This window comes from Aulonocara sp. 'chitande type north' Nkhata Bay, linkage group LG17 (genome assembly GCF_057382095.1).
Source record: "Aulonocara sp. 'chitande type north' Nkhata Bay isolate Kocher_YH1m ecotype deep benthic linkage group LG17, A_spYH_male_GT1.1, whole genome shotgun sequence".
NCBI classification, from domain to species: domain Eukaryota; kingdom Metazoa; phylum Chordata; class Actinopteri; order Cichliformes; family Cichlidae; genus Aulonocara; species Aulonocara sp. 'chitande type north' Nkhata Bay.
Window position 1 is genome coordinate 33,432,522 of NC_141360.1, and position 25,910 is coordinate 33,458,431.

General features: G+C 41.2%; 2 protein-coding genes across 5 annotated transcripts in view; one reads left to right on the plus strand and one right to left on the minus strand.

Annotated features, from left to right (window-relative positions):
* grm8a (glutamate receptor, metabotropic 8a) overlaps window positions 1-25,910 on the minus strand; it is a 299,716-nt gene that overhangs the window by 65,515 nt on the left and 208,291 nt on the right. For all 4 annotated transcript variants that reach the window (XM_086269259.1, XM_086269258.1, XM_086269260.1 and 1 more), the window contains exons 4-6: window positions 24,755-24,890; window positions 23,843-23,997; window positions 19,104-19,241 (exon numbers count right to left, since the gene is read on the minus strand). In XM_086269259.1, coding sequence (XP_086125385.1) covers window positions 19,104-19,241; window positions 23,843-23,997; window positions 24,755-24,890 — 429 coding nt within the window. The remainder of the gene's footprint in view (window positions 1-19,103; window positions 19,242-23,842; window positions 23,998-24,754; window positions 24,891-25,910) is intronic.
* Window positions 15,175-18,417, plus strand: LOC147310422 (uncharacterized). Its single transcript, XM_086269840.1, has 3 exons — window positions 15,175-16,617; window positions 16,681-18,121; window positions 18,245-18,417. Exons 1-3 carry the CDS (start codon window positions 15,841-15,843, stop codon window positions 18,415-18,417), a joined length of 2,391 nt encoding a protein of 796 aa, XP_086125966.1. The 5' UTR covers window positions 15,175-15,840.

Sequence of the window (25,910 nt, forward strand, 5' to 3'; positions counted from 1 at the left end):
GTTGGTTGGCGCCTTGGTAAACGAGGATTTGCACTGAAAACTCTGGGAGGCAAAAGGACAGATAAAAAGTAACTTTCGTGTCTCATCCAAGATCTGCAATCCGAAAAGAAAAAACAAAAATGCATGAGCAAGCAATCTCCATATCTGCCTCCAAGTCATTTTCATATTTCGTGGTTGATTATTTGTTCTTGTTACATAGGCACTCGGGCCGACTGCTGTGATCTGATTCTAGATCTGTAGAAATTCATTACTCATCTTGGTTCTGTTTAATAAAAGCTACAGGCATGTCACGGCAAAAAAACATGTTCAAAAACCAATTTTATGATGAAAGTTTTGTTTGAAATTGAGATGATCTGCTATTTGTCGATCCTGACACCTGCTATTACAAACTGAATGCTAGCATAAAAATGTAGGCTTTAAAGTCTCTAAACTACAAAAGAAAAGGAGTTTTAATAGTCAAGACCCTGCACTTTAAAGGGGCCTTTGAAGATTAAGTTGTGGTGATATTTTTCATCATTTTCGGTTTCTTTTAAATTGATACTGCATTATAAACAGACCTCTCCAAACAAATCTTAAACTCGGCACTTCAAAATCAATGCAGAGGTGGTGATACTTTGAATTCTCTTATTAGTAGTGCAAGTCAAAAGACAAGATATATATGTATTTCCTTAGGAGTCAAAGTAAGAAGCTTACAAATGAAAACACCTTTTTTGCAGCATGGTCGGGGATGATAGTGATTTGAAGGACTTTAGCATCTCTTCTGCGACAGATTTTAACATAATAACAGGCCGAGAGATCGGCTGAAACCTCTGGTCACCAGTGTTGGGAAGGTTACTTTTGTATGAATGAATGTATTCCACTACAGATTACAGAATACATGCCCCAAAATGTATTCTGTAACGTATTCCGTTACGTTACTCAATGAGAGTAACGTATTCTGAATACTTTGGATTACTTAATATATTATCATGCTTTTTACAGCTACATGAATGTACCATTGCTGTGTGATTTATTACTATTACTGAAGGTCCGTGGCTCCGAACCGTAGTAGGGGGACCTCTGGCTAATACGTCCGGTTCGTGTCGGGCTCGTAGCTGAAAAATAGCTTTACTTTTTGTTGTGTGGGTCAACTTTGCTAGCGAGAGACAGAGAGAGGCGTTGAAAGGCTGCTCCAGAATTTACTGTTTCGGAGGAAAACACGAACACAGTGTACAGTCAAGTCTTGATAGCGTACTTACAACTGGGCTCGTCAGGCACTCTTTTTGGCTGCAGTGGTTATTATTATATTTACATGCTTCCAGCTCCCGTTTCTGCTCGATGACAACTCGTACTTTTCCTTTTTCTCCCTCCCTCGCTCACAGACACACAATGGGTATGACCATTCTCCCTGCAGCACGGACTACACTACCAATGAGGCTACATTCTTTAGCGCTATGTCTGTAACACTCTGCCTATGCCTTTATATTAAATCATTTTTAAAAAAAGATTTCCTCATTATGAGACGCGAGATTGAGACACGGGCATTAGGGCCTCTTAATGCGTGTTTTGTTTGGGTTTCCACCGGAGTTTTGGAATTACCAAAAATGGACAGACAAGGAGGAGACAGAGGTGTCGTTTGGTCTTGCTTCCCTGAATTGCCAGGGAGCACAGCCGTTTATTTTCCAACAGAAACACACCACCGCTAACCAAACTGCTCGGCATAGCTTAGCACAACAACAACAACAACAACAACAAAAAGGCGCTCTCTCACCCAGGAAACACACAGTCACAGAGAGAGTGCGTCGCCCTGTAACCATGGCAACCGTAACGCTGCCGCCTGGAACAACCAATGACTGTAGAAAGCAGTCATTGGGAACAACAGAACGTAGCTGTCAAACAAAACCCAAACAGTCCTGACCCGCGACAATATGAAACAGGAAAATACCGCCGTGTAATCCATTTATTTCAACAAAGTAACTGTATTCTAAATACCACCTTATTAAACGGTAACTGTAACGGAATACAGTTACTCATATTTTGTATTTTAAATACGTAACGGCGGTACATGTATTCCATTACTCCCCAACACTGCTGGTCACTATGGAAAAATGTGTATTAGAGTGTGCTTCACCAAAAACCTACTTATAATTTCTTTGGTTACTAGCAGGTTGTGGTGGTTGTCAGTACTTAGCATAGAACGTCAACACTCATCAACTGTTTGTTGAGCTACAGTGAACCTGTGAAAAGTGGGACAAACACGGGAAATAGAGATCGTTGCACCCTTCAAAATGTTTTCATTTCAGCGCTATAGTGTGCACCGCGTGTTTCACAGTTTCACTACTGCTCAGCAAGGATCTGCAGACAAGTTGGTGCCTTCCATGCAAGCTATGGGTGCAGCAGTGTATATCTCTTTGTAACCATTTTTCATCTACCAACCACTAGCTAACCATTTGGGGAACAGACATTTTTTATAGTGATCTACATATGGTTGCCCGGAGTGTTGCTGACCGACTAATCTCTTGGTCTCTGTGACTGGGGCATTAGCAATCAATTTCACAGACAGCGAGCAATCCCCAACAACCACTTGCTGACCTGCCAAGCAATATAACTTGCTAAGCAGTTGCTAGCCCTGAGTGATTGGAGTCTTTAAAAGGCAATTATGAAATAACTTTATATCGCACTATTATATTATACTGTTTAGTTATACAAAAGTAATATAACTATTCACATTGTGAAATGACTGCCGATGTTTTGACTGACTTTCTTCCTGACAGCTAAGGAGCTACTGGCTGTATCGACGGCCATTTTTCAAGTCTGCTTTGTGGGACTTCTTCACGATTACATGTGTGATTATCCATAATATTCAAAATTGCAATAAATATTAACATACCTACTTACTTTAAAATTAAAATCCTTCTCTACACAAGAAGGATTAAGATTACAACATGGGGGGGGGGCTGTATCTTTTATCCTACTATTTTCATGATATGAAATAAAATAAAAAAAATTGGGAACAGCAAAACCTCTGAAATGCATGTTTCACTGCCTTGCTAGTGAAGCGAGTTCCTTGTCTAATACAAACATAAAGCAATACATGAAATCATCGAGGTGAGACTAATGCAAGAATGCCAACTGGCTAAATGCTTTGATGGATGCCTTCATAGACCAGTGTGCTGGGCAGATTTTCTACATGCAGTGATTGATGGCAACACAGCTGACAGACAGACTAATGATGTGAACAAGCTCCTTAATTAAACATCAATTTGCAGCACATATTCAATTCCCTCCTTCTAAACTCTCAACAGCTAGCAAGTATTTTACTCTAGCTTTCTTTTCTTCTCAACCACCACCTGACGCCCCCATCCGCCTTTCCTTTTCTGTAGGCAAATTGGCTTATAAAAATATATGAGAAGGAAATTTATTTATGAGCCCTGGAATGATGCAACCTAAGTTCAGATGTTCATGAATACATTTACATAAAGGTTGTTTAATTAGCTTTTCTCTCATTTATCAACGATGGCTCAAAAACATCACAAAGATGACAGCATAGAGTGATGCTGCCCACACACACCATAATTCAGAGACATTTATGAATCAATATTGTTAAAATATAAAACTACCACTCTGCTTAAATGCGTTTCTCATATTTCTCATATTTCTTAACATACAAAAACCATGCAAACCATATTTGACTGGCTTAGATCTTTGAGGCTAATCTGCCAAGGAAGACATGGCTAATCAATAAGAAAAAAGAGCAAATGAGCATCAGACAGAGATCTGCTCTACATGATTTGACAACAGAGCACTGAAGCCAAGGCTTGTGTCAATACACTGCTGCATAAATACCAGTCAGTGGCTTCAAGCCTGAGTGCAAGTATGTGTCTGTGTTTGTACAATTACATCTAAGAGTGTGTGCGCCTGTGTGACTGTGTTTGTTTCATAACTAGTGCCTCGTGTGTGGGATCGAAGCTTGATGTCAAATGTTATTTGACACATGTCTGTGTAGACTCTTCAAACTTACTGTATTGATCCAACAACAAATAAAGAAGATGCATAGATGAATAGAAAAGTATATCTGTTTAAAAGTTATCAATACAAAACAGATAGAATAAGAGATAAAGAACTTGGTTAAAAGTCCCATCACCAGGCTGGCTTTAGGGTGGATGACTAGATGAACAAGTTCCTAAAAAAGACATTTCAACCTCACTACAGTTTGGGAAGCATTCTAATAGCTGAAGTCTCAAATTAACTTATTAATAATTGCACCTTCGTGCAGCAATGCTAACATTTTTAGAAGTCAATTACCTGATCAGAGTTTACTCGAGCAGCAACCTGTGTGAGTGAAAGGGTGAGGGTGACATGTCAAGCATGAAGTGACATGAACTGCACTTCCTGGAAGAACAAGCCAGAGCTGGCTCCAAAAACAAGTAAATCCCCAGAGACCTCAGTGTTAAAATATTTTTTGTTGTTGTTGGTGGTGGTGGGTTTTTTTAATTGCAGATTGGCAAATTGGCTCTTAAAGCTGTACTGGAAATGTCTTTAGTTTATGTAATAATCACATCACTTTAGTAATAGTAGTAACACTTTCTGTACTTAGTATAGAAAGCTCACTCTTGACATCAGTTGTATGCATGTGGGATGTGATCACAAGTGGGGCCCAAGTTTTATTGCACCTTCACAGCAGACTCGTTTTCCTCTTGAGGGCTCTGGACATCCTGTTGCAGAGGAGATGACGGTTGGTCGGAACTGTTCCTAGACTGAAGAGATAAGGATTTCTCAGGATTTGTTTGGGAGGTATAAAAGGGTTCAGGGTGATGTCTTTCCCTCAGAAAAACGGGTTAAGTGTGTGATCTGAACGTTTTTCTCCACTGCAGTGTTTTTCTTTTCTTTTCTAATAAACCTCACTTCAAAAGACACGCTTGTTTGTTGGTTGCAGTTTTATTAAAGATTTTCCATAACAAATCATAAAAGGTGTTAAGGTTTTCAAGGAGTCGGGCATCTGACTGACAGGCGGCCTTCAATGCCACTAATTTTTGTCACTGATTAGGACTCTCTACCCAGTTTGTGTCGGTGCCTTTTGGAGTATTTTGTATTGCAATTATCTCAAGTTGTAAATCTTGCTGTGTCCACTCTAAAAAATCAGAAGTTGAAAACTCAAAACATCAAACAACTTGAGTCAATACTTGAGTTCTGACTGTTGTTGATTTTACAGGAGTTCTGGGAACTTTTCTTGTTAGGGTAACAATAACATTTTTGGTTTGGTGGAGACTTTTACACAAGATATATTTCTTGATCACTCTTATCCAGCTTTTGGACCACCACACCTGCTTGTGACCACCTAGCATGACCTTGAGTTTGAGTTGCCTCCTAGTTGCAAAACAAGGACTTTTAGTGTTTTAGGCAAACATGTTGACTCTTACACTATTGAAACCTATACGCAAACCTTTCAAGGATATTAATGTTGCTTGTACTGTAACTAAGGAAATGTAAATAAATAAAATGAAGAGGCCACAGCTCATATTTTTCCGCAATGTAAGGGTTAGCACATTCACCTCACAAGTATAAAGATCCTTGTTAAAACTGTGAGAAAACACACAGCCAACTCCAGGTTGGGGAGGGTGTCACAAGTAACTGTCAAGTCCCTGCTGGTCCCAACCCAGGATAAAATAAAGGATTGCATGTGGGGTCAGAATTTCGCCCAAACCAATCATGCAGATCAGTCTGCTGTGTAAAGTAAGGGGGCCAATGAAAGGCAAAATGATGCAAAGCTTTCTGTGACTGACACAAAAAGTGTTTTGTTTAGTTAATGTGGCAGAGTTTGGTTTGTAGCTCAGCTGCAGGTGTCATGGGAGGCTGAGCTCCATCACCTAATCACCCGTCTTATCCTTCTCAGGTTTGCAAGAGTGCTGGAGCCTATCCCAGCTACCATAGAGTGAGAGGCGGGGTACACCCTGGACACGTCGCCAATCTGTTGCAGGGTTAACACAGAGAGACAGACAACAATTCACTAATTAAGCTAACTCTACTAACTACATGTCTTTGGACTGAGAGAGGAAGACAGAGTACCTGAAGAAGAATTCATGCAAACATTCATGTTTTCTGTTTTTTCATCTTTTTCTTTTAACAGCATGTTTTTTTTATCAAATGAGTAAACACAGTAGAAATTAGATGAAGTACACTAAAACCTTTGTGTTCATTACACTGCTTGTGTGCATAAGCTTGTTTAGCCATCTCCTTACTAATGTCACAGGCTTGCCTGTTCTCGGTAATTGACTTGCTAAACTCAATATCACTGTTACTTTTACCGGCAGAAATAGCACCAGAGCTCAAATGAGCAAGCATTTATTAGATATGTGGCATTTTGATCCTGCTGCTGCTCCTATTCTCATCTTTCCCCTCTCTCTTCTCAGACCTGCTGTCAGGCTGCAGTGAGAGTGTTGTCTGTTTTATAAAGAGCAATTCGTAGCAGAGCACCCTTTTTCATGAATAATGTGATGCCATTGACATATGTGGCTAATATATATTACACTCTACATTATTGCTGGTATATATTACTGCTGATGGTACACACAGCTAATATAAATTATTCATTGGTCATTATTCATATCTTGCTGAATCACTGTCCTGGCATAACTTGGCTATGCACACTAGCCCTTCCTCTCTCTCCTCAACTTTTTAAATTTCCTTCCCTTCTTTTGATCTCTCTCTTGCCCAGCTTTCACTTGACATATAAACAAGAATTTCATGAATGTTTTTTTTTGTTGAAGGGATGTGTGCTTCATGTCACCGGACCTTCTCCCTTCCCACCCTTGAACAAGCACATTTATAAACACACTATAAAACACCGAAAGGGGAAAGCTGTGGAACAAAAGAGGCAGGTGGCAGAGAAAGAGCACAGTAAAGCTAGCGAGACAGCAGAGAAAATATATCAAACAAAACAGAAGGATGGTGGGGGCTAAAAATAAAAGCTGGAGTGAAAGATGATAGATAGACTTTAGGTTTATAAAAGCAAGGTCAATAAACAACAGAATAAGAGACGTGAATAGCTTTAAACGACAAATACATTGAATATAATGCTCTGACACACAAACATACTTGCTGTTAGTTTTTATATTTACAGTGCTGGTATTTGTGTCACACAATCAGAAACAAGTTTGCTGTGAATCTGGATCAGTAATATGATTAGGTGCATTTGATTCAGCTGGGTGACATTAGGACTATTAAAACTTCTCAGTTTTCCAAGACCTGCATGGGGGGGGGGGGGGGGGGGGGGGGGCAGTTTTAAAAACTTGGGCCTAATTTTTATAGTGTTGACCTTCATTCTTATCAGCTGTGTCAGTACTAAGCAACTACTGAAGAATTGAGAAAATGACAACGACACAAAAACTTTGAGAAATGGACAAAAAAATACAGAAAAATGGCTGCTGTAAAATTAAATTGCTGATGGTTATATACTTAGAAACAGTATGACATAGATTATATAGGTAGCAAACAAGTGGGCAGGTAGCTAAAAAGAGAGAGAAAATCTCAGACTTCCACTTGTCTGGAGAAATATAACAATGTTAAAATTAGGCACATGCTGTCTCAGAGATAATGAAGAAAAAGGAAAAAATGCGTTGACTAGTTCTAGTCTTGACTATTGTAATTAAATATTATCTTATAAAAGAAGCATCCCTTCTTTTAAAAGTTTCTTGAAAAGCTTCCAGTTAATCCAAAATACTGCAGTGACAGTACTGCCAGGAATGAGAAAGAGACACTTTTCCCCCACCATTAGCTTCTCTTCATTGGTTCCCTGTTAAATCTATTCATCCATCCATTCATTTTCTTCCACCTATCCAATTCAGGATGGCAGGGGGGCTATAGGCTTTCTCAGCTGCAATAGGATGAGAGGGTACACCCCAGAGAGGTCGCCAGTCTGTCCCTGTTAAATCCAAATCATCACATGCAGACTCTACAGTACTATATCGTCCCAGCTGAAGACTTTGTTCTAAGATAGCAGGCTTGCTTGTGCTTCCAAGAGTTTCCAGAAGTAGAATGGGAGGGAAGAGCTTTCAGCTCTCAGGTCTCTTTCCTGTGGAACCAGCCACCATTTCATATTCAAGAGACAGACACTCTTTCTACTTTTAAGATTAAACTTAAAACTTTCCTTTTTTGATAAAGCTCAGAGTTAGCAACATCACATTGCCCTGAAGCATCCCTTCTTTATGCTGCTATAGGCTCAGGCTGCAAGGGCACTTCACATGATATACTCAGCATTTTTCTATTAGTCTTCTCTTTTTACTCCCAATGCATTGCTGCTGCATGTCTTTAAATTGTGTCTTCACTCCCATAGTTTGTCTTGTCTCACTATGCTTTCTTCCCTTTCTTTTCTTTTCTCTCATCCACCAACTAGTCACAGCAAATGACTGCACCTCACTGAGCCTGGTTATGCTGGGGGTTTTAGTTTAAGAGGGAATTTTTCCTTCCCATCGTTGCTTGTTGAGCATGTGATTGTTGGGGTTTCCTCTCTAAAACTGGAGGGTTTACCACACAGTAAAGAGGCAACTGTTGTGCTGTGATTTGGCATAAATAAATAAACTTGAATTGCATTATAACCTCATGTCAATTTTGTCTTTATAGTTTATGTCCAAAACTCACTTCTGCATCTTTCCATTTTCTTCCATAGACAGACAACCATTTGTGCTCACATTCACGCCTATGGTCAGTTTAGAAGCGTCATTTAACCTAACCAAATGCATGTTTTGGGGCTGTGGAGAAAGCCACGGTACTCAGAGACAAATCACGCAACCAGTCAGCTAGTGGCTTCAAACTCAGGACCGTCTTGCTGTGAGGCAACAGTATTAACTTCTGCATCATCGTGCTGGCCAACATCTCAACTCATGACATGAACATGTTGAGGTAACAATGATCATACAAATACATTATATTTTATGTGCATACTCCTGCCTCCTAGCCACATTTTTTCATTAGTGGACTTTTTTTTCCTTCCTCTACAATGAGATTTGGGTCTCATCAAGATGGATTACAGTTTGTGTGAGGCTGTGATACAACAGTGGCAAATGTGCAGTTCTCTACTTATTTATCCAATGCCAAAGTAGTGGCTATGATTGCAGCTCACCCATACAGTTTCTCAGTATAAGAATCGAGGCACATGTTACAAGCATGCTCTCTATCGTAGGACTGCAAGTCATAAATCAGCTACCACATATGCACACAGAGTGCATCATTGAGAGCTATAGATAACCATGTCCTCTGCAAGAAAATGAAAAAGGATCATTTCACTGCAGCTAAATGACACTTCATCTCACCTACTGAAAACTAATGTTGGAAGGAGTCATATAGCACTGTCTGTTGCTGTCTCTGTCTCACAGTCTGCAATCTGTCTGTCTGTGCCTGTCTGTCTCTAATTGTCCATCAAGCTCTCCATCTGTGCTCGTCTCCATCCTTCAGTCTGTTCAGTCCTTAGGCCTTTTCACAGGGGAGGGAACAGTTTATTCAGCCTGTGAGCCTAATAACTCTCCTTCCCCATCGACCTCGTTAGGATATGGTCTATTTGTAGTGAGTGAACATGTGTTTGTACGCAAGGGTAAATGTGTGCATGCTGGGCTAAGTCAGGATCTCATTAACTTCTGGAATGGTACTGTGCTTCTCCCACAGACAGACACATGCACACATCGCTAGTGTTGGATGAAGGCTCTGTGTCTTTAAAAGCATGACTTTTGTACCAAGTAAGAAAAGCATTCATGCATTCAGAAAACAAGGGCATCAAACTAGCCAAGGAGCCTTTAGAAGATAAATTCCTCATCAACAATACTCTATAAAGTATTAATTATTTATGTTAAACTGAGGAAGTATAAAGCTGTGTGTGTGTGGTGTGTGCAAGCATTTGATAATCCTCTGTGTTTGCCTATTAAGTAGGAAGGAAGTTAGAGCATAACCTTCATTAGGCAGCTGTAAAAAAAGCTACAGCATTATGGTAATTTTGCTAATCAGGAAAACGGGCGAGAGATGAAACTGTTATTCTTTTGTTTTTTTCCCCTCACAGAGTACTATACATGCATCTTTTTAAGCTTTTCAGGCTTCTTCTCACCTGGGTAAGAGTTTTGGGCTCTCTTCACTGTGCCCCAGCAAATTCTTATAGATGTGACCTCTAGTTGTTTAAGATACTGAGGCATAAACTTCCAATGTATCAATATTTCTTATAATCAAGGTCTTTTCCAGGTGTAATGTGAGGCAGAGGGAACTCCAGGAAATCACAATATTTTATAAATTCAGATCAGTTCTCCATTTATTGCACATTTATATAATTAAAAATTGGTTCTAATAATATACCTGGTGTGTATTCATTGAATTGTGCTTTGCTTCATAGGGTTTTAACTACCTGCATTTGCACAGCGGGCTTTGCCCTCATTTAATAGAGATAAAACATCTCTGAATGAGTTTTCCTGGACCCATTAAAAACAGCATGCATGCAACTATAACTTCACATAAAATAATAATAAGCTAATATAAGGAATGAAAGTAGAAACTACACAGCTGCATAAAATATATATTATGTATTGCTTTGCAAATAAATACTACATAGACTAAGATATTACTTTTATTTGCCATGTTTACAGTGTAAACAATGCAGTAGATTAATTTTCTGGCCATACAAATTAGGATGAGAACAAGAGGCTGCAAGACGGTGAGAGTGTGCAGAGGAAAGGCAGGCTCAATTCAGAAAAAAAATAACATAATTTAAAACTGTTATTGATTTGCAAAGGGAGAAAATAATGTCAGACTGGACTCCTACAGGCAAAAATAATATTGTTATTTCCATCTCCGATAATTTATACTCGGAAGTATGGCTCTATTCTGGGACCTCCTCACTCTTCCACATGCTGAACCTGAAAGCCAGAGGCAGGGAGACCAGCAGCAGGAACCTGTATGGGGCAGACTTCAGTGACACATGCATGACATTGATTGGGTCAGAAACAGCATGAACAGCAGCTGGAGTCAAGATGGATTGCAAAATGGTTTGTAGATATGCAGAATCTGTAAGCAAGCTTGCCAATTAGACAGGTAGAAGGCTACTGCGTTTGACCTGAACTTATGCTAGGCTAAGGAATTCAAAAACCCACACTGAGACAGCATTACTGATTTTCACCTTTTCAACGTTGACAAAAAAAATAACACTTTAAACTTGGATTTTATAGAAGAGAAAGAAATGACAGATGCAAGAAATGGAAAGACGAAAAGACAGACAAGGCGAGATAAAGAAGTTTGATGGCTGACAAAGTAGAGAACGATAACAAACCGGTATCATTCCCTTGAGAGTGACACAAGTCAAAATCCACTCAGACAGAAAGGCAAAGAAATCAGAAGTATAGAAATCAACAGGATAACAAATGTCCAACTGTCCACAGTGCACTTTAATTCTTCTGAGTGTACCTGAGGCTTACAGCTCTAGTCAACATCCACTGCTATGAACAAAGTCTGATGGCGGCTGTGGACAGAGATGCTAGTGGTTGTGCTACCATATCTTGTTTTATTAAACATTGTTTATGTTTTTGCCTATTTTAATGTACGTTTCTCCATATGAAAGCAGAGAAATGATCTAGAATGTATGAAAACTTTAGAGATTCATGTGGAAATTAAGAGATTCACCTCCAAGAGCATTACTGTATGTATGAAGGGAGAAGTGGGTAGACTCGCTCTATAGATCTGCATTTTGTCATGCATTTTATCTCAGTGTGTGTATTTCAGCCTTCTTCACTATGGTGCCACATTACTCCAAATCCTGCTCAGATCCAGTCTACCTGGCAAGTCAGTTTGAAACAACAACCAAATGCTAAACGCCAAATGGATTTTCTGGGTCATTGACACTGCCTGGTCCTGCTGTGTTTGGTCTAGCTTTAGCAGCTGTGACAAAATGGCATCTTTAGAAAGACGTGCGATGAGTGTGCCTACTTGGGTTAGAAACAGAAAAAGAACACGCATGTTTTAAAGTAACACACATATAGTAAGAAATGTTGCATTTTCCTTCTTGATGATCTACAAGCAGTATGCATGGGAGTTTCTGGCCATGTAAGCGTGTAGTCTTATTTGTGATCTGGTGTCTGCCTAAATCAGTTTGCCCTGAAGCATTAGTTTTACCTAAATGTATGCCTTCAACAGAGCACACTTTTATTCCAGCATCCGAGTTGTCGGCTGATGTCCTCATGAGCCATGTCTCAAAAAGAGGCTTTTTACACTCAGCAGCCTGAGTGCCTTGGATTTCCCCTTTTTTGTATACTTACTATTCTCTTCATGAAAGATGAAATGATGAAAGCTGAAAGTTGTGGTAATGCACTCTAAATAAATCATTAAAATGCATTTATTGGACTGAAGAACCGATGTCTGGCTGGTCGTAGTAGCTTTAGCAGCAAATCACTGGATATCATGTAGCTACTATGATGCTACGTATGTTGTTTTACATTATACAGTAGGCTGGGGATATTTCTATGAAAAATGCATCGTCTTCATGTAATTCATTTTGTACTGACAATAATAAAGGAAACAATATCTCCCAGGTTAAATTAAGAGAGTAGAGAAAGGAAGTAAAGAGAAAATGACGCAAGAGTGATTAGGTGATGGGGCTTCATTTTCTTTATTTGTCAACGGCCTCTTTCTGACAAAAGCCATTTTTCTTTTATGCAGCATAATACAGCAAACAAATGCTGCTTGGGTTATAATGTAACTGAACTACTCAAGCTGTTCCATTGCACAGTACTTCACTGCTAAACCTCAGAGGAATATGCTGTAATTTTTGCACACTCATTTGGAGCAATTAAATCTGCAGCAAAAAGACTAAATACAAAGACGAAATGAGTGCTTTTATAAAATATAATACAAATACTTAAAAAAGGATTTATTAGAACCATGCATATAACTTTAAAATATGGCAGACATATTTGGTTTACTTTGATTACACCAATATATAGAGCAAGTCATGGATAATAAATATTGCTTGATAAATGGACGTGAATATTGAGTGTATTATATAATATTATATTACAGTATATTTCTATTTAACCACGCAGCTTGAAAGAAAGGTAGATTAGAAATGTAGGAGTTAAGTTAGAGGTCAAATGCAACATGATATTCGGATGCAAACTATAATGTGATATTTGTAAACCATGTATACCAGTATCATTTCCAGAATGTTTCCAAGTGCAGTAGAATTTTAAGCACAGTTTTAAAGATAAAAGTCATTTTATGAAAGTTTCACCTTATTTGACCTTGACAGAGAAGTCATAAGTGCAAAATCACGTGATATTTAGAATCACCATATATCATTCCCTATATGCATAAAAAAGTGCAGTAAGAAACATGGTTCTATATAGCTCTATCTATCATTATTATCATTTGGACCTCCAGGTCGAGCTACTGACCCTGAAGGAGAGGTCAGAGGTCAAATGTGACATGATGTTTGAAATCTTTATATGGTACTTTCTATATGTTGACAATAAACACCACACTTGGAAGAATCATAGTTTCTAAATTACAAGGATTTTTGTCAATTTTTAACTGACAATCCAGTAAACTGACCTTGAAGACCTTGGAGAATGTAAACTAAGTTTGGATGGATTGTTAACACGAGCCCATGCTAAACCCCTACAAAGTTTTACCAGAATTCAAAAAAAAGAAAACGAAAACTTTGAGCTGTCATGTTCGCAGACACACACACACAACCAAAAACATAACCTCCGTGGCAGAGGTAACTATTTTGGAGTCCATCATGGATTTTCAACCTCCTCTGATAATACATATGTGATGATGACTATTCTCACTCTCAAATGAACACCATCAAACACTCCAGGTCATCACCTCATCCAATCTTTTAAGATTAATAGGTTAAACCTCAAGTTCTTCAGACTCAGAACTGTTTAATTCCCGTATCCTTTTCAAGTCTTACAATCTACAATTAATTTGCCCACACCCACTTATCATATTTCCCATGTTACTTGAATATCTTATTATGCTATCTTTGTCACTGTTTGTGTAATTTGTTTCCAGCTGCATTTTTCAGTTTCTCTAACTGTTAATTTTCTGTTGACATCATCTCACCGCTCCCCCACTCCCAGCCCAATCACGTGCAATAATCACATACATTTCCACATCCTCCCATCAGCTGTCTCACAACAGTGACCTTGAGCAGCAGGCTGCTGATTGGCTTCTGTGTTGATGATTTGGAGGTCACAAACCCCAGCACTTGGAATTAATGGACTCTGCTTCATGACTACAGGGCCCTCGACACATAGATGCCCACATACACAGATGCCACGGCTAGTAATAGACGGTCAATGGGAGTCACAGCCCTTACAAACCTAATTATGTGAGCCAATGGCAGGCATCAGCCAGGGAGTAGTCGCTATGACACACACATAAACATACAGACCCGATCACGGCAGCACAGAGATATACCTACAGGTCATGTCCACTGGCATTGCTAACTCTTCTAAAAAGTATAACACTTTAGCCAGTGACAGGTGTAGGCAGTGAAAAAGTGCACACACAGCACCATCTGGATCACGTGCACACGAATGTGACGACAGCACAAGACAAAAATCAGCTGTAGCGTTGGGTCGTTTGTAAAATAACAAGCTGCAGACAATTTGGACTAGGACTGAAAAATGCAGGTCAAACCACCATAAATCATATAAAAGCAATGCAAAAAAACAAAAAAATGACACCAAGAAGTGCTTATTACAGAACTAATACCCATATATACCCTATGCACAAACACACAAAACAAAACGCACCGAAGAGAGTGCACTGCCACATTTACAAGCACATACTCCAACAACTATTTAATTTCCCTTCAAGCTTCGAGTACACAAACAGTTGCTCTTGTTGAGCTATATTGCTTCTTAAATCCCAACAGCTAATTTGATCTGGGGTTTAAGGTTACTTATTACAGCCAGCAGTGCACTCCACAATATATATATATACACACTAATTAGAAGACAGTATTTGTCTCTGTTGACAGACTTTCAGAGCTACGATGTTCTAATGAAGACTTATTCAATCTAATGTGATGTGCTTAATCAGCTGGCAGATGTAATATGAAAAGCTGGGCCTGCTTTTAGGATAAACTGGTTTCCCTGAAAACTGTCAGTCTGGTGTGCCTAGTTATTGTTTTACGCTGTACCAAAATAAGTAGAATGTCACAGGCTGGGTCTCCGACCCAGCACTCTGAGTTTTCTTTGTATTTTTTGATATGTTATTAGTTTGTGTTATTTCCTATTTGCCTTTAGTTTAGGCAGTTATTGTTCCTGGGTTTTCTATGTTTTGGGGTTTTCTATTTATTTCATCACGTATTAGGTCTGTTAAGTTGTGTTGTCATTTCCTGTTTTATTCTGACAATGTCATGTGTTCTTTGTTCATTGTATTTAGCTTTCCTCTCCTGGTCCTGTCATTAGGTTTATGTCTGTCAGCTGTTTTCCCCCATGTGTCGCCACTTCCCCTGATCACCTCATGTCTGTATTTAAGCCTTTTGTTTTCTTCATGCCATTGTCAGTTCGTCTGTTTATCTCACCAGAGTTACAGTCATAGTCATAGTCATAGTCTTAGCCTGTTTATTTTCCACCTCAATCATAGTTATAGTTTTTGGTCTTAGTACCTTTAGTGTTTTGTTTCTTAGTGTTTTGCCAGCTTAGTGTTTTGTTTCTTAGTGTTTTGCCTGTTTGCTTTGGTCTCTTGGTTCATTTCCTGTCGTCATCGCAATAAAGGTTCACTTTTCTGTTAATCATTACTATTCCTCGTCATCATCTGCTTTTGGGTCCTGTTTCCGCACACATCGGCGCACCCCGCCGTGACAGAACGAACTGACCAGTCATGGACCCAGCGGATTCTGCTCTCACCGAGTGTCTGGAGGAGACTGCTCGGATCCAAGCGATCCTCGACCGCTTCTTTACAGCGCCCGATTTGAAGAGCAAGCTGGTAATGATTAACGTTGCTGAAGCTATTATGGAGAGGGATCCCCGCCTTCTCCAGCTCCCGGACTCACCTGCCATAGTTGATGCCTTTACGAGGATAAAGGAGATGCTGCAGGCCCAGGGACTGTTGAGTCAGGAAATGGCTTCCAGCACCCACCAGTCACAACAACCCCACAATCAGTCATCTCCATTGCTGCCTCCGGAACCTGAGTGTGTTCGTGTCGGTTCGCTGAGATTCGCCGCAGCGTCACCACCTCTCAGCTCACCAGTTTCCACGCCCTCATCACAGTCTCGCCATACTCCTGTCACAGTTCAGCGCGAGGAAGCGCCGCACACCATAGACTTGGACGACGACGAGCGCCAGTCTATATTCTGCGCTCTCTTGGAGGAGGAGCTCCGGTGGAAGCCGTGGCTCATTCCGGAGCACGAGCACTCTTTCCGGGGAACTCGACTGGCTCTCGGGGGACCTCGGAGTTACCAGGGACTTCCACCCATCGCTCCGCCGTCTTCCACTCCTAAGAAAAAGCGGCGTGCGCGCCACCGACGCTCCGTATCACAAACGCAAGTGAGTGATTACATTTTGGCTCCTCATGTTTTCTCTCAGGAAGTTGTTGAAATTGACACTACTTTTCCGGTTAATGAGCCCGGCTATACAGAGACTGTTTGCCCTGGAAAAGCTAGCCATCAGGCTCAGCTAAGCTGCTGTGGGACTGCTATCCAGGCCGGTTTGGAGCCGGAGACGGAGGTACAGCTGGTGCAGCCAATTTCAGTGTCAGCCGGAGGGCCCGGGGAGCCCGTCCGGCCTCAGGTTTCGTCTGCTGGAGGTTCAGGAGAACCCAGCCAGCTTCATGCTTCGTCTGCTGGAGGTTCAGGAGAACCCAGCCAGCCTCATGTTTCGTTTGCTGGAGGTTCAGGAGAATCCAGCCAGCTTCATGCTTCGTCTGCTGGAGGTTCAGGAGAATCCAGCCAGCTTCATGCTTCGTCTGCTGAAGGTTCAGGAGAACCACACCAGCCTCATGCCTCGTCAGCTGGAGGGCCCAGGGAGCCCATCCAGCCTCATGCCTCGTCAGCTGGAGGGCCCGAGGAGCCCATCCAGCCTCATGCCACGTCAGCTGGGGGTTCAGGAGAACCGCACCAGCCTCATGCCACGTCTGCTGGGGGGCCCGAGGAGCCCTTCCGACCTCATGCCACGTCTGCTGGGGGGCCCGAGGAGCCCTTCCGGCCTCATGCCACGTCTGCTGGGGGGCCCGAGGAGCCCTTCCGGCCTCAAGCCACGTCTGCTGGGGGGCCCGAGGAGCCCTTCCAGCACCACGCCACGTCAGCTGGCGGGCCCGAGGAGCCCGTCCAGCCTCACGCCACGTCAGCTGGCGGGCCCGAGGAGCCCGTTCAGCCTCATGCTTCGTCAGCTGGAGGGCCTGAGGAGCCCGTCTGGCCACCTTCTGCTTCACCACCTGTGGCTGCAGCGCCACCTCCTGCGGCTCCCGTGCCGCCGCCTGCAGGACCACCACCTGCTGCGCTACTGCTTGCTGCTTCTACGCCTCAGCCTGAGGACGACGCCTCACCTGGTTCTGCCACACCTCAGTCTGAGAACTCATACAAACTCATTTCACCCACTATAGACTGTGTGTTGCTGCAACTTGAAAAGCAACCTGCCTCGTCAGCTGGAGGGCCCGAGGAGCCCGTCCAGCCTCATGCCTCGTCAGCTGGAGGGTCCGAGGGGACCGTTCAGCCGCCATCTGCGGCCGCCTCGTCATCGGCTGGTCCAGCTTCAGCCTGTGCCTCGCCAGGCCCAGCCTCATCAGAGCCTTCAGCCTCGCCAGGCCCAGCCTCATCAGAGCCTTCAGCCTCGTCTGGTCCGGCTTCGTCAGAGTCTTCAGCCTCGTCTGGTCCGGCTTCGTCAGAGTCTTCAGCCTCGTCGGGTCCGGCCTCAGAGTCTTCAGCCTCGTCGGGTCCGGCCTCTGCTTGTGCTTCTGCTACGCCTGGTCCGGCCTCTGCCTGTGCTTCTGCTACGCCTGGTCCGGCCTCTGCCTGTGCTTCTGCTACGCCTGGTCCAGCCTCAGCCTCTGCTTCAGCGTCACCTGGGCCAGCCTCTGCTTCAGCGTCACCTGGTCCTGGTCCTGTGCCCTCCAAGCCTCGGCCGGTACGCCTGACACTTGGGCACCGCCGCCGCCTTCCGCACGGCCGGCCCCCTGAACTGTTTCCACGCCGTCGCCTTCCGCACGGCCGGCCCCCTGAACTGTTTCCGCCCCGTCGCCTTCCGCACGGCCGGCCCCCTGAACTGTTTCCACGTCACCGCCGTCGAGGTCGGCCCCCTGAACCGTTTCCGTGTCGCCGCCGTTGCCGTCCGCACGGACGGCCCCCTGATCACATGAACTATGGCTTTCTGGACCGTCACCCCCCGGGCCGGCCCCCTGATCACATGGACTATGACTTTCTGGACCGTCACCCTCCGGGTCGGCCCCCTGAGGAGTCATGAACTGTTCCCTGCGCTCCTGTGATTTTGATGGACATTTTGTTTTTTTTTTGGCCTTTTGTTTTCTTCATGCCATTGTCAGTTCGTCTGTTTATCTCACCAGAGTTACAGTCATAGTCATAGTCATAGTCTTAGCCTGTTTATTTTCCACCTCAATCATAGTTATAGTTTTTGGTCTTAGTACCTTTAGTGTTTTGTTTCTTAGTGTTTTGCCAGCTTAGTGTTTTGTTTCTTAGTGTTTTGCCTGTTTGCTTTGGTCTCTTGGTTCATTTCCTGTCGTCATCGCAATAAAGGTTCACTTTTCTGTTAATCATTACTATTCCTCGTCATCATCTGCTTTTGGGTCCTGTTTCCGCACACATCGGCGCACCCCGCCGTGACATAGAATGACACTGGTTATGATGCAAGGAGGTAGCCGATGCAGGGATAAAGGAAGACCAATTATAGCTGACCTTCTGCTACACTTCTCAGAAAGTAAAACTTACAAGCTCGTATAGATCTGTAGAATTACAGCTAAACAAAACAATCTGTTATACCCTCAAGTGTAAAACTCCAAAGTACCTTGGAGCATTTTCATCTCTCTTTGGATCTCTAGTCAAATAACAATTTACACATTTAAGCTTTATTGACTTTTTCCCCAAATGGTTGATAGCAAGTGAAATAATGGAAGAAGTCAAATATAGTCTTACCTGTGCATTTCTTCAGGCTACCAGGCCGTTTACCATGCATTCCCAGTTTACAGTTAAAGTTTTCCTCCCAGAATTCAGCAAACCAAACATTTCTTCTGTTGTTGGACAGCGAACGGCTACGGAAATACCGGTCAAATGCTGTGTAAAAGACAGACAGGGCAAAGGTTAAAAAGTATGAAAATGAGTTATTATTTTTTTTGTTTTTCTTTTTAAAACTCTACTGAATACATCTCCCTATTTATTTTGTTTAGACGAGCTGCTTTCGACACTTTCAACCCAGATATTGTTAAATGGCGTAATAGGAGAGGGCACCGGTGCTTCAGGGGTTATTGGCTTCATTTCTACTGAGCCTGTCTGTGCTAGAAAATTAGGTGTTCAGCACAATGTAATAGATTTTGACACATAAATGCGTAGGTTATGAATAGCCCACGTATGGTATGGCTGAAAAGCTATTTTGGTTGAACCGGTCAGTATTGGAGCTCCTATCAAATACTGACGTAAAGAGAAAGAAAAGCATACATTTTAAAATAAGCTTCCACAATAGATTGGATACTTGTCCATTTTAATAACAAGATAAGAGGAACTAAAAGAGGGGAACATGTTTCTCTACTCATAGGAATGAAATACCTGTCAGCAAGTGGCAGGGTGGAATAAAGATACGGGCAAAAGAAAAGAGACGTGCAGATGAGAAAAAACTACTTTCTTCATACCATAATTAAATGTGAAAGAAGCTTCTTAAATGCATGGCATTTTATCTGCCACATGAACCTTTTAACAATTCATCAGCTCATCGGCTATCTTTCTTTGTTTCCGTGCAGGGTTAGACTTTCATTTTAGCCGTATGCTACAGTAAAACTTTTACAAACTAGGGGATTTTAGCTTTGACATGAACTCTCTGATATATATTTGAGAAATTTAGGTTTTTGGTTAATGGATTTTTTTCTTTTTTGGATGTTCCAAATATGCAAAAATTCTCTATTGTGCAAAAGCCTCAAGCCACCCCTCATTTCTTACATTTTGCTAAAATAAAAACTCAGTGCAGTAATTTATTTAAAAAAGATATGCAAAAAAACAGAAATACAGCATATAAGGCAAAAACAGAGTTTTTACATGAGCTTTAAAGTCAGTGTTTGGTATGATCGTCTTTACTCTTTAACAGAGCCCGAACTTCTTAGGCAAGCTTTCTCGTAATTTCTTCAAGTAGTCTTCAGGAATAGTTCTTCAGGTTTCCTCAAGGACATTCAAAGCTCTTCTTGTTGTTGGGTGCCTTTTGTCCTGTGCTCTGTCTCATGGTCCAACATTGCTTCAATAATGTTGAGGTCCAGGTGCTGGGGAGGCCTATCCATGATTAATGGTGCTCAATTGTGTTTTTTCTGTCCGGGCATGCTTTTGCTGTACTGCCATGTGTTTGTGTTTGGGATCATTGCATTGTCATATTGAAAATTGCTGCCAGTCAGATGCTTTCCAGATGGTATTGCATGATAGATCAAAATCTAATATATGTGTTCATAATTTCATAAATTCTGACAAGATCTCCGACACCACTTACTGAAATGCAGCCCCAAACCACAACAGAGCCTTCACCGTGTTTTATAGATGCTGTAGACATTCACTGCTGTACCTCTCTCCTCACCTCCTCCATGCACATTTGGTATATCTCATCCTTACCATTTCCCTTCCTTAAGAATGGCTTTTTGACAGCCACTCTTCCACTGAGACCATTTCTGATCAGGCTTCAGTGAACAGTGTCTGTCAGGTCTTTACTGATTTTTCCCTGTTCCTTAAGAAGATGACTTTCCTGAACTGTTCAGCCACTTTAGATAGTTTTAAGCCTGGCACATCTTCTTTCGTCTTCTTGTCTTGCAGAGTTTGCTGAAAGTAGAGTGGACTGAACATGAGTGAAAAAGCAACCCATGTCCAAAGAAAAACTCTGGAAGGCCTTTAGAACATCTGGCTCTTTGGAAGCACAATTTAAAGAAATGAAGCATGGCTCAAGACTTTACACAGTACTTTAAAAGGAGTAGGCTTTTCTCTAACCCAAGTCCTACATCTAACCATAGATGGCTTGTGACCGGGTGGGCAAGAAGAAATGACTGCAAAGAAACATTTACACTTAACTAAGAAGGCGCAACACATGCTCTGTAGTTAAGTGTAACACTGGGCACGTGAATGATTCCATGTGAGGTGTGACAGCCTGTGCCATGCCAGATTCACTGTAAAAGCTAAAAAGATCTCTCCTGATTAATTCAATGTGCTGTTGTGGAAATGGGTAATGTGTGCACCTGGGATGCTCTACTGATATTTGACTGCTGGAAATATTAGTCTTACTCTTTTTGTGCCTCAACAGTAAGATGTGCCATGTGGAATCACATGCTTCCCATTGTGATAACATTACATTCCTAAAAACAGAAATATAATCATTTGAGGTACTTTGAGGGTCTAAAAAGCACAAACTTAATTCAATGATAATAGAAAAATAGAAGTATTGCTACCAGTTGGGCAGTTGTTTGGAAGCACACAGTTCCTATGATTACATTTTAGATTATATTTTGGTACATCTCATGCACTGCTTTCTTATAGACTGTAAAACAATAAGTTCATATGACATTTTTAGTGTCCTGTGTAATAATACATAGATATAACCAAGCCAACCTTTCCTCAGTCTGAATCAGTGTTGAAACTGAACTCTGTGAACAATGATATATTCATTTAAAACTGCATTTAAGTACTGATGAATAGAGATGAAACCATGTAGACTTTAGTTCTAAAGTTCTTTAAAGGGTAATACAATTTCAGGTTAGTAAAAATAAAAATAAAAAATAAAAAAAATACTGTAGCATTTATTAAGCCTCTTCCAACCAGCTAAGTAAAGTAATATATCAATGTCTGCCCAGACTCATAATATATGGAGTAAAAATATTAATGGAATTTAATATGTGGCCACCAAAGATTAATGTCACCACTTTAGTATCTGACCAAATTGAAAGTGCTCAACATCTCTGCATCTACTCTTGAATTATGGTGTTGAACAGCAGCCAGAAAGGGTGTTTTTGCAAAACATTAGCATGTCACAGTGAAGCAGAGCTCTCCCCTTTTGGATATAAAATGACACCAGCTAATCATTTTATCCAATTAGATATCTGTGTAAAATTTATTCAAATGAATCAACTTGTGGCAACCCCCCCCCCCCCCCCCCCCCACACACACACACACACACACAAAAATAATCATGATGTCACCGAGATCTTTGACTACCAAATTCTGATAACTATGCTTATTTCCAAGAGAACATTTAAGACAGGTGGAATGAAATTTCCTCCCAGTGTTCCCGAGATATTACATTCACAAGAATAGCACAGGTTGGGTTTGTCAGCTTTGTCTACCTTCAGAAAATAAATGTGTTCACCAGAATAAGTTATACATATGGATTATTTATGTAAAAACATAATGCCTCTGGCCAGGACTGTCGCAGGGCATAAAAAAGTACCTGTGAAATCAACAAAGTCGCTCATATCAGAAATGTTATTTGATGCTTCTGCCTCTAATCTGCAGATTAAATGTGAAGCCTGAGCCTGAAGACAGTTAGCTTAGTTCAAAGACTGGATGGGAAAAACAGAAAGCCTTTTTTCAAAGATACAAAAAATATTATCTGGTGTTATATTCCTTATAAAAAATGTAAAAGTGACTCATGCACTTAGAGTGACTTTTGTTTTTCCTTTTTGTTTTGTTTTGTTTGAGACTAGCTGTTTCCCTTGTTTCTGGCAACTGCAATAGCAAAGGTAAACACAATGTGACACTGTTGAGGGAATTTGTGGCATATTAACACAATTTAAAACTGCTGCCTCACTGCGTTAAAAACAACATTGTGGTGTTTTTGGACCAGTTGTGAAGCAAAGTTTTGCCTTAAATTATTAAAGTTACAGCAAGGAAGTACTTCCAAAGTACAGGCCAGAGACATCTGTTTTTAGCAGGAAGGCCAACAATTTCATTTACTTCTCTTTTGTTTCCTGTGGAAATAAAAGCTAAATTATACAGCATTGGGAGCCCAAAAGATGATTTCAATGAGCTTGTTATGGCATCAGAATAATTCTCAATGCGTGAGAAAACATTTACCTCATGTGCAAAAAGATCCCATGTTTGAGTCTATGTACTGTACTATACTATGTCACTATAAATTACAGTTTAGACACATTTTAAGCTTTATATAACACATGTTGCAGAATTGCTGCATTATACTGCATTCTCTTTCTAGGTGTACCAAAAGAAAAGTCTAGTCATTAATCCTCACTCACATCTCTTCTGTCATTTCTTTAAAGTCAACATAGCCTTTCTTGTGAATCTGCCAAAGCTCCCTTTGATTCATTTAAAGTTCTATTTCTCTCCCTCGCTTCCAGTTTATATCTTGTCACCTATGTGGCCCTCCAGGAGTCAATTATCTAATAGAGAGCTCTGACAGAGAGCAAATGAGGATATTCTCCCTGGTGTATTGGCAAAAACTTGTTGCCCACTGGGATCAAAAGTGAGAGAACATGAGTCCATTTCATTTCTGTCTCTGGTCTTTCCCCTGAATCCTTAATTTGATCTATCAAAGTTTGAGCAGACGCTGCTTCGGCTTTCTTTCATTTGCCACAAATCCAGTTTCAGTGCAGGTGAGAACTACTTTTATTATTCCTCACATCTTCTCAGTTATTACCTGCACGTGTGCTGACAGCTTCGTATATGCTTGTTATTATCCTTACCATCCACAGATGCCCTTTTGGGAAGAATTGTGATGGCCCCCTCGGCCACCCTCTCCTGGCCAATCACAGGGGAGATCTTGGACCCCCAGCTGTCTGAACCCACCCACAGGAAGTGACCCGTCTGGTTGTTCCTTTTAGCTGCATCCAGAACTCGTCTGTTTTAGAAAAAGAAAAGATAATTCAAATATCTGAAGATAGACTACAGCAGACAAGTCGAGCAGTGGGGTATTGATTTAGGCTTAACCCTACATAAAGATCACTGCAGCTTTTTTCTTGTACCACTGCTTATATCTATAACTGATGCAGCAACAGGCAGCATCCGTCTTGCCCGTGAGGAGTGACTCCTTTTTTTTCTATCCATAAAATGTGTGAAAAACATGTCATCAAGTATTTATTTCCAAATCTCAAGCATTCTGGAGCTTAGCATTCTGGACAGCATTTATCTAAAAAGGCTTTATTCTTCAAGCATTTTTGGCAGGACCCAAAGACAAGAGGTCTGATTGACCAGTAATTAAGCCATTTCAGGGGGTCGTATGAGTCAAAACTGCATTTTATAATATTTGAATTTTTTTGTTTAAATCTCAATTTTCATAACTGCCTAATAATTATGTACATCATCATTCAAGATGTAAATGCAATAATTGTGCCTGTAGTATAGTGCGAACTCTTGTCGGTACCACAATGCAACACTTCTAACCAAGTGAGTTGCTAAAGAATAGCGATATGAAAACCAGGTCTTTTCTTCTTCAGAATAACATAATTGTAATCACAGCGAGCATGTAGGTGTCAAAAGGTTTCTATTGTAAAATATGTTGAAAATGTCACAGAAAATCTTATTAAACAAAAAAGTACACCTGATAGCAGCGGGAAAGTTGACCAGCAGGGTTCGTTTTTAAAGTGCACAACACGTACCGTATGTCATCCTCATTAGCGAACATGATGATGGCCCTGGCATTGGAGGTCTCCAGCAGGCGTCTGATGATCTTGTCAAACTCCCCTGGCCTGGGCTCCCTGGGGATCTTCAAGGACTGGGCAATACACACACCACCTGAGACAGAAGAGGGGGGAAAAGCAAAAGGAGGGACAGATTGCATCATCTATTTTAGATTCACTGATTTGCATTTTCCATTCTGTTTTCAACACTAATTTCACTCTCGGGTCGGCTTGTACACATTTCTGAAACTATTCAAAGCACTCTGTGTCGAGGCCTCTGACGAAGGCTTTAACACTTCGAACACCCTCACAGCTTTGAGATAAAGGTAAGAGTAAGTGGTTGGTTAACATGGCAGCAGAGAAAGAAAGCAAGATATTCACTAAAGTCCGGGAAGAGACATGACTGAACGTAAAATAGTACTGGCTGTTCAATACAATTTGTTCTCCAAAAGATTCAAGACAAAAAACATTTGAAAAGATTAAACAAAAACTGACAGGTAAGATCGGACTAGGTAGGAAGAAAGTAGAGAAAGGGTAGGAGGAATCTGGGGGACTGGGAAATTCTAAGAGAGGAACGCTGAAGAAGAAAAGGGATGTTAAAATTGATACCGAAAAAGACTAAAAGGAAGAAGTGAAAATAAACAGTGGGAAGCTGAGGAGGGGGGAAAAGCAGGAAAGGAGAACGAGCATTAAAAAAAAGAATTTGCTAAAATGAATTGAGATGATGGTGGAGGTAGGTGGTGTTGATCACAGGAGAGAAAACTGTAAGAAACAAAGGAAAAGAGGAATGGGGCATGAATGATTTAAAATCACGGCACTGCACAGAGTAAGTGGCAAGAAATATCGTCTGTACCCACTTCACCTCCTTAATTTACTATTGTCGAGTGCAGCAATATTAGTTATTTCACTCACAATATGAGATAATGAAGATTTCTGTCTACCTGGTTCCGCCTTGATCCCTCAGCCCTCTCACACACACGGACACACTGTTGCATACTGTTTTCAGCCACCTCAGGAGGTGTTTTTTTTTAAGCTGTTAATTCACTCTGGCTGCATTCAATCATTAGCTATTGTGTAAATTCTTTTTAGCAGTATGTGTGTGTGAGTGTGTAGGATTATGTTATTGTTGTACATT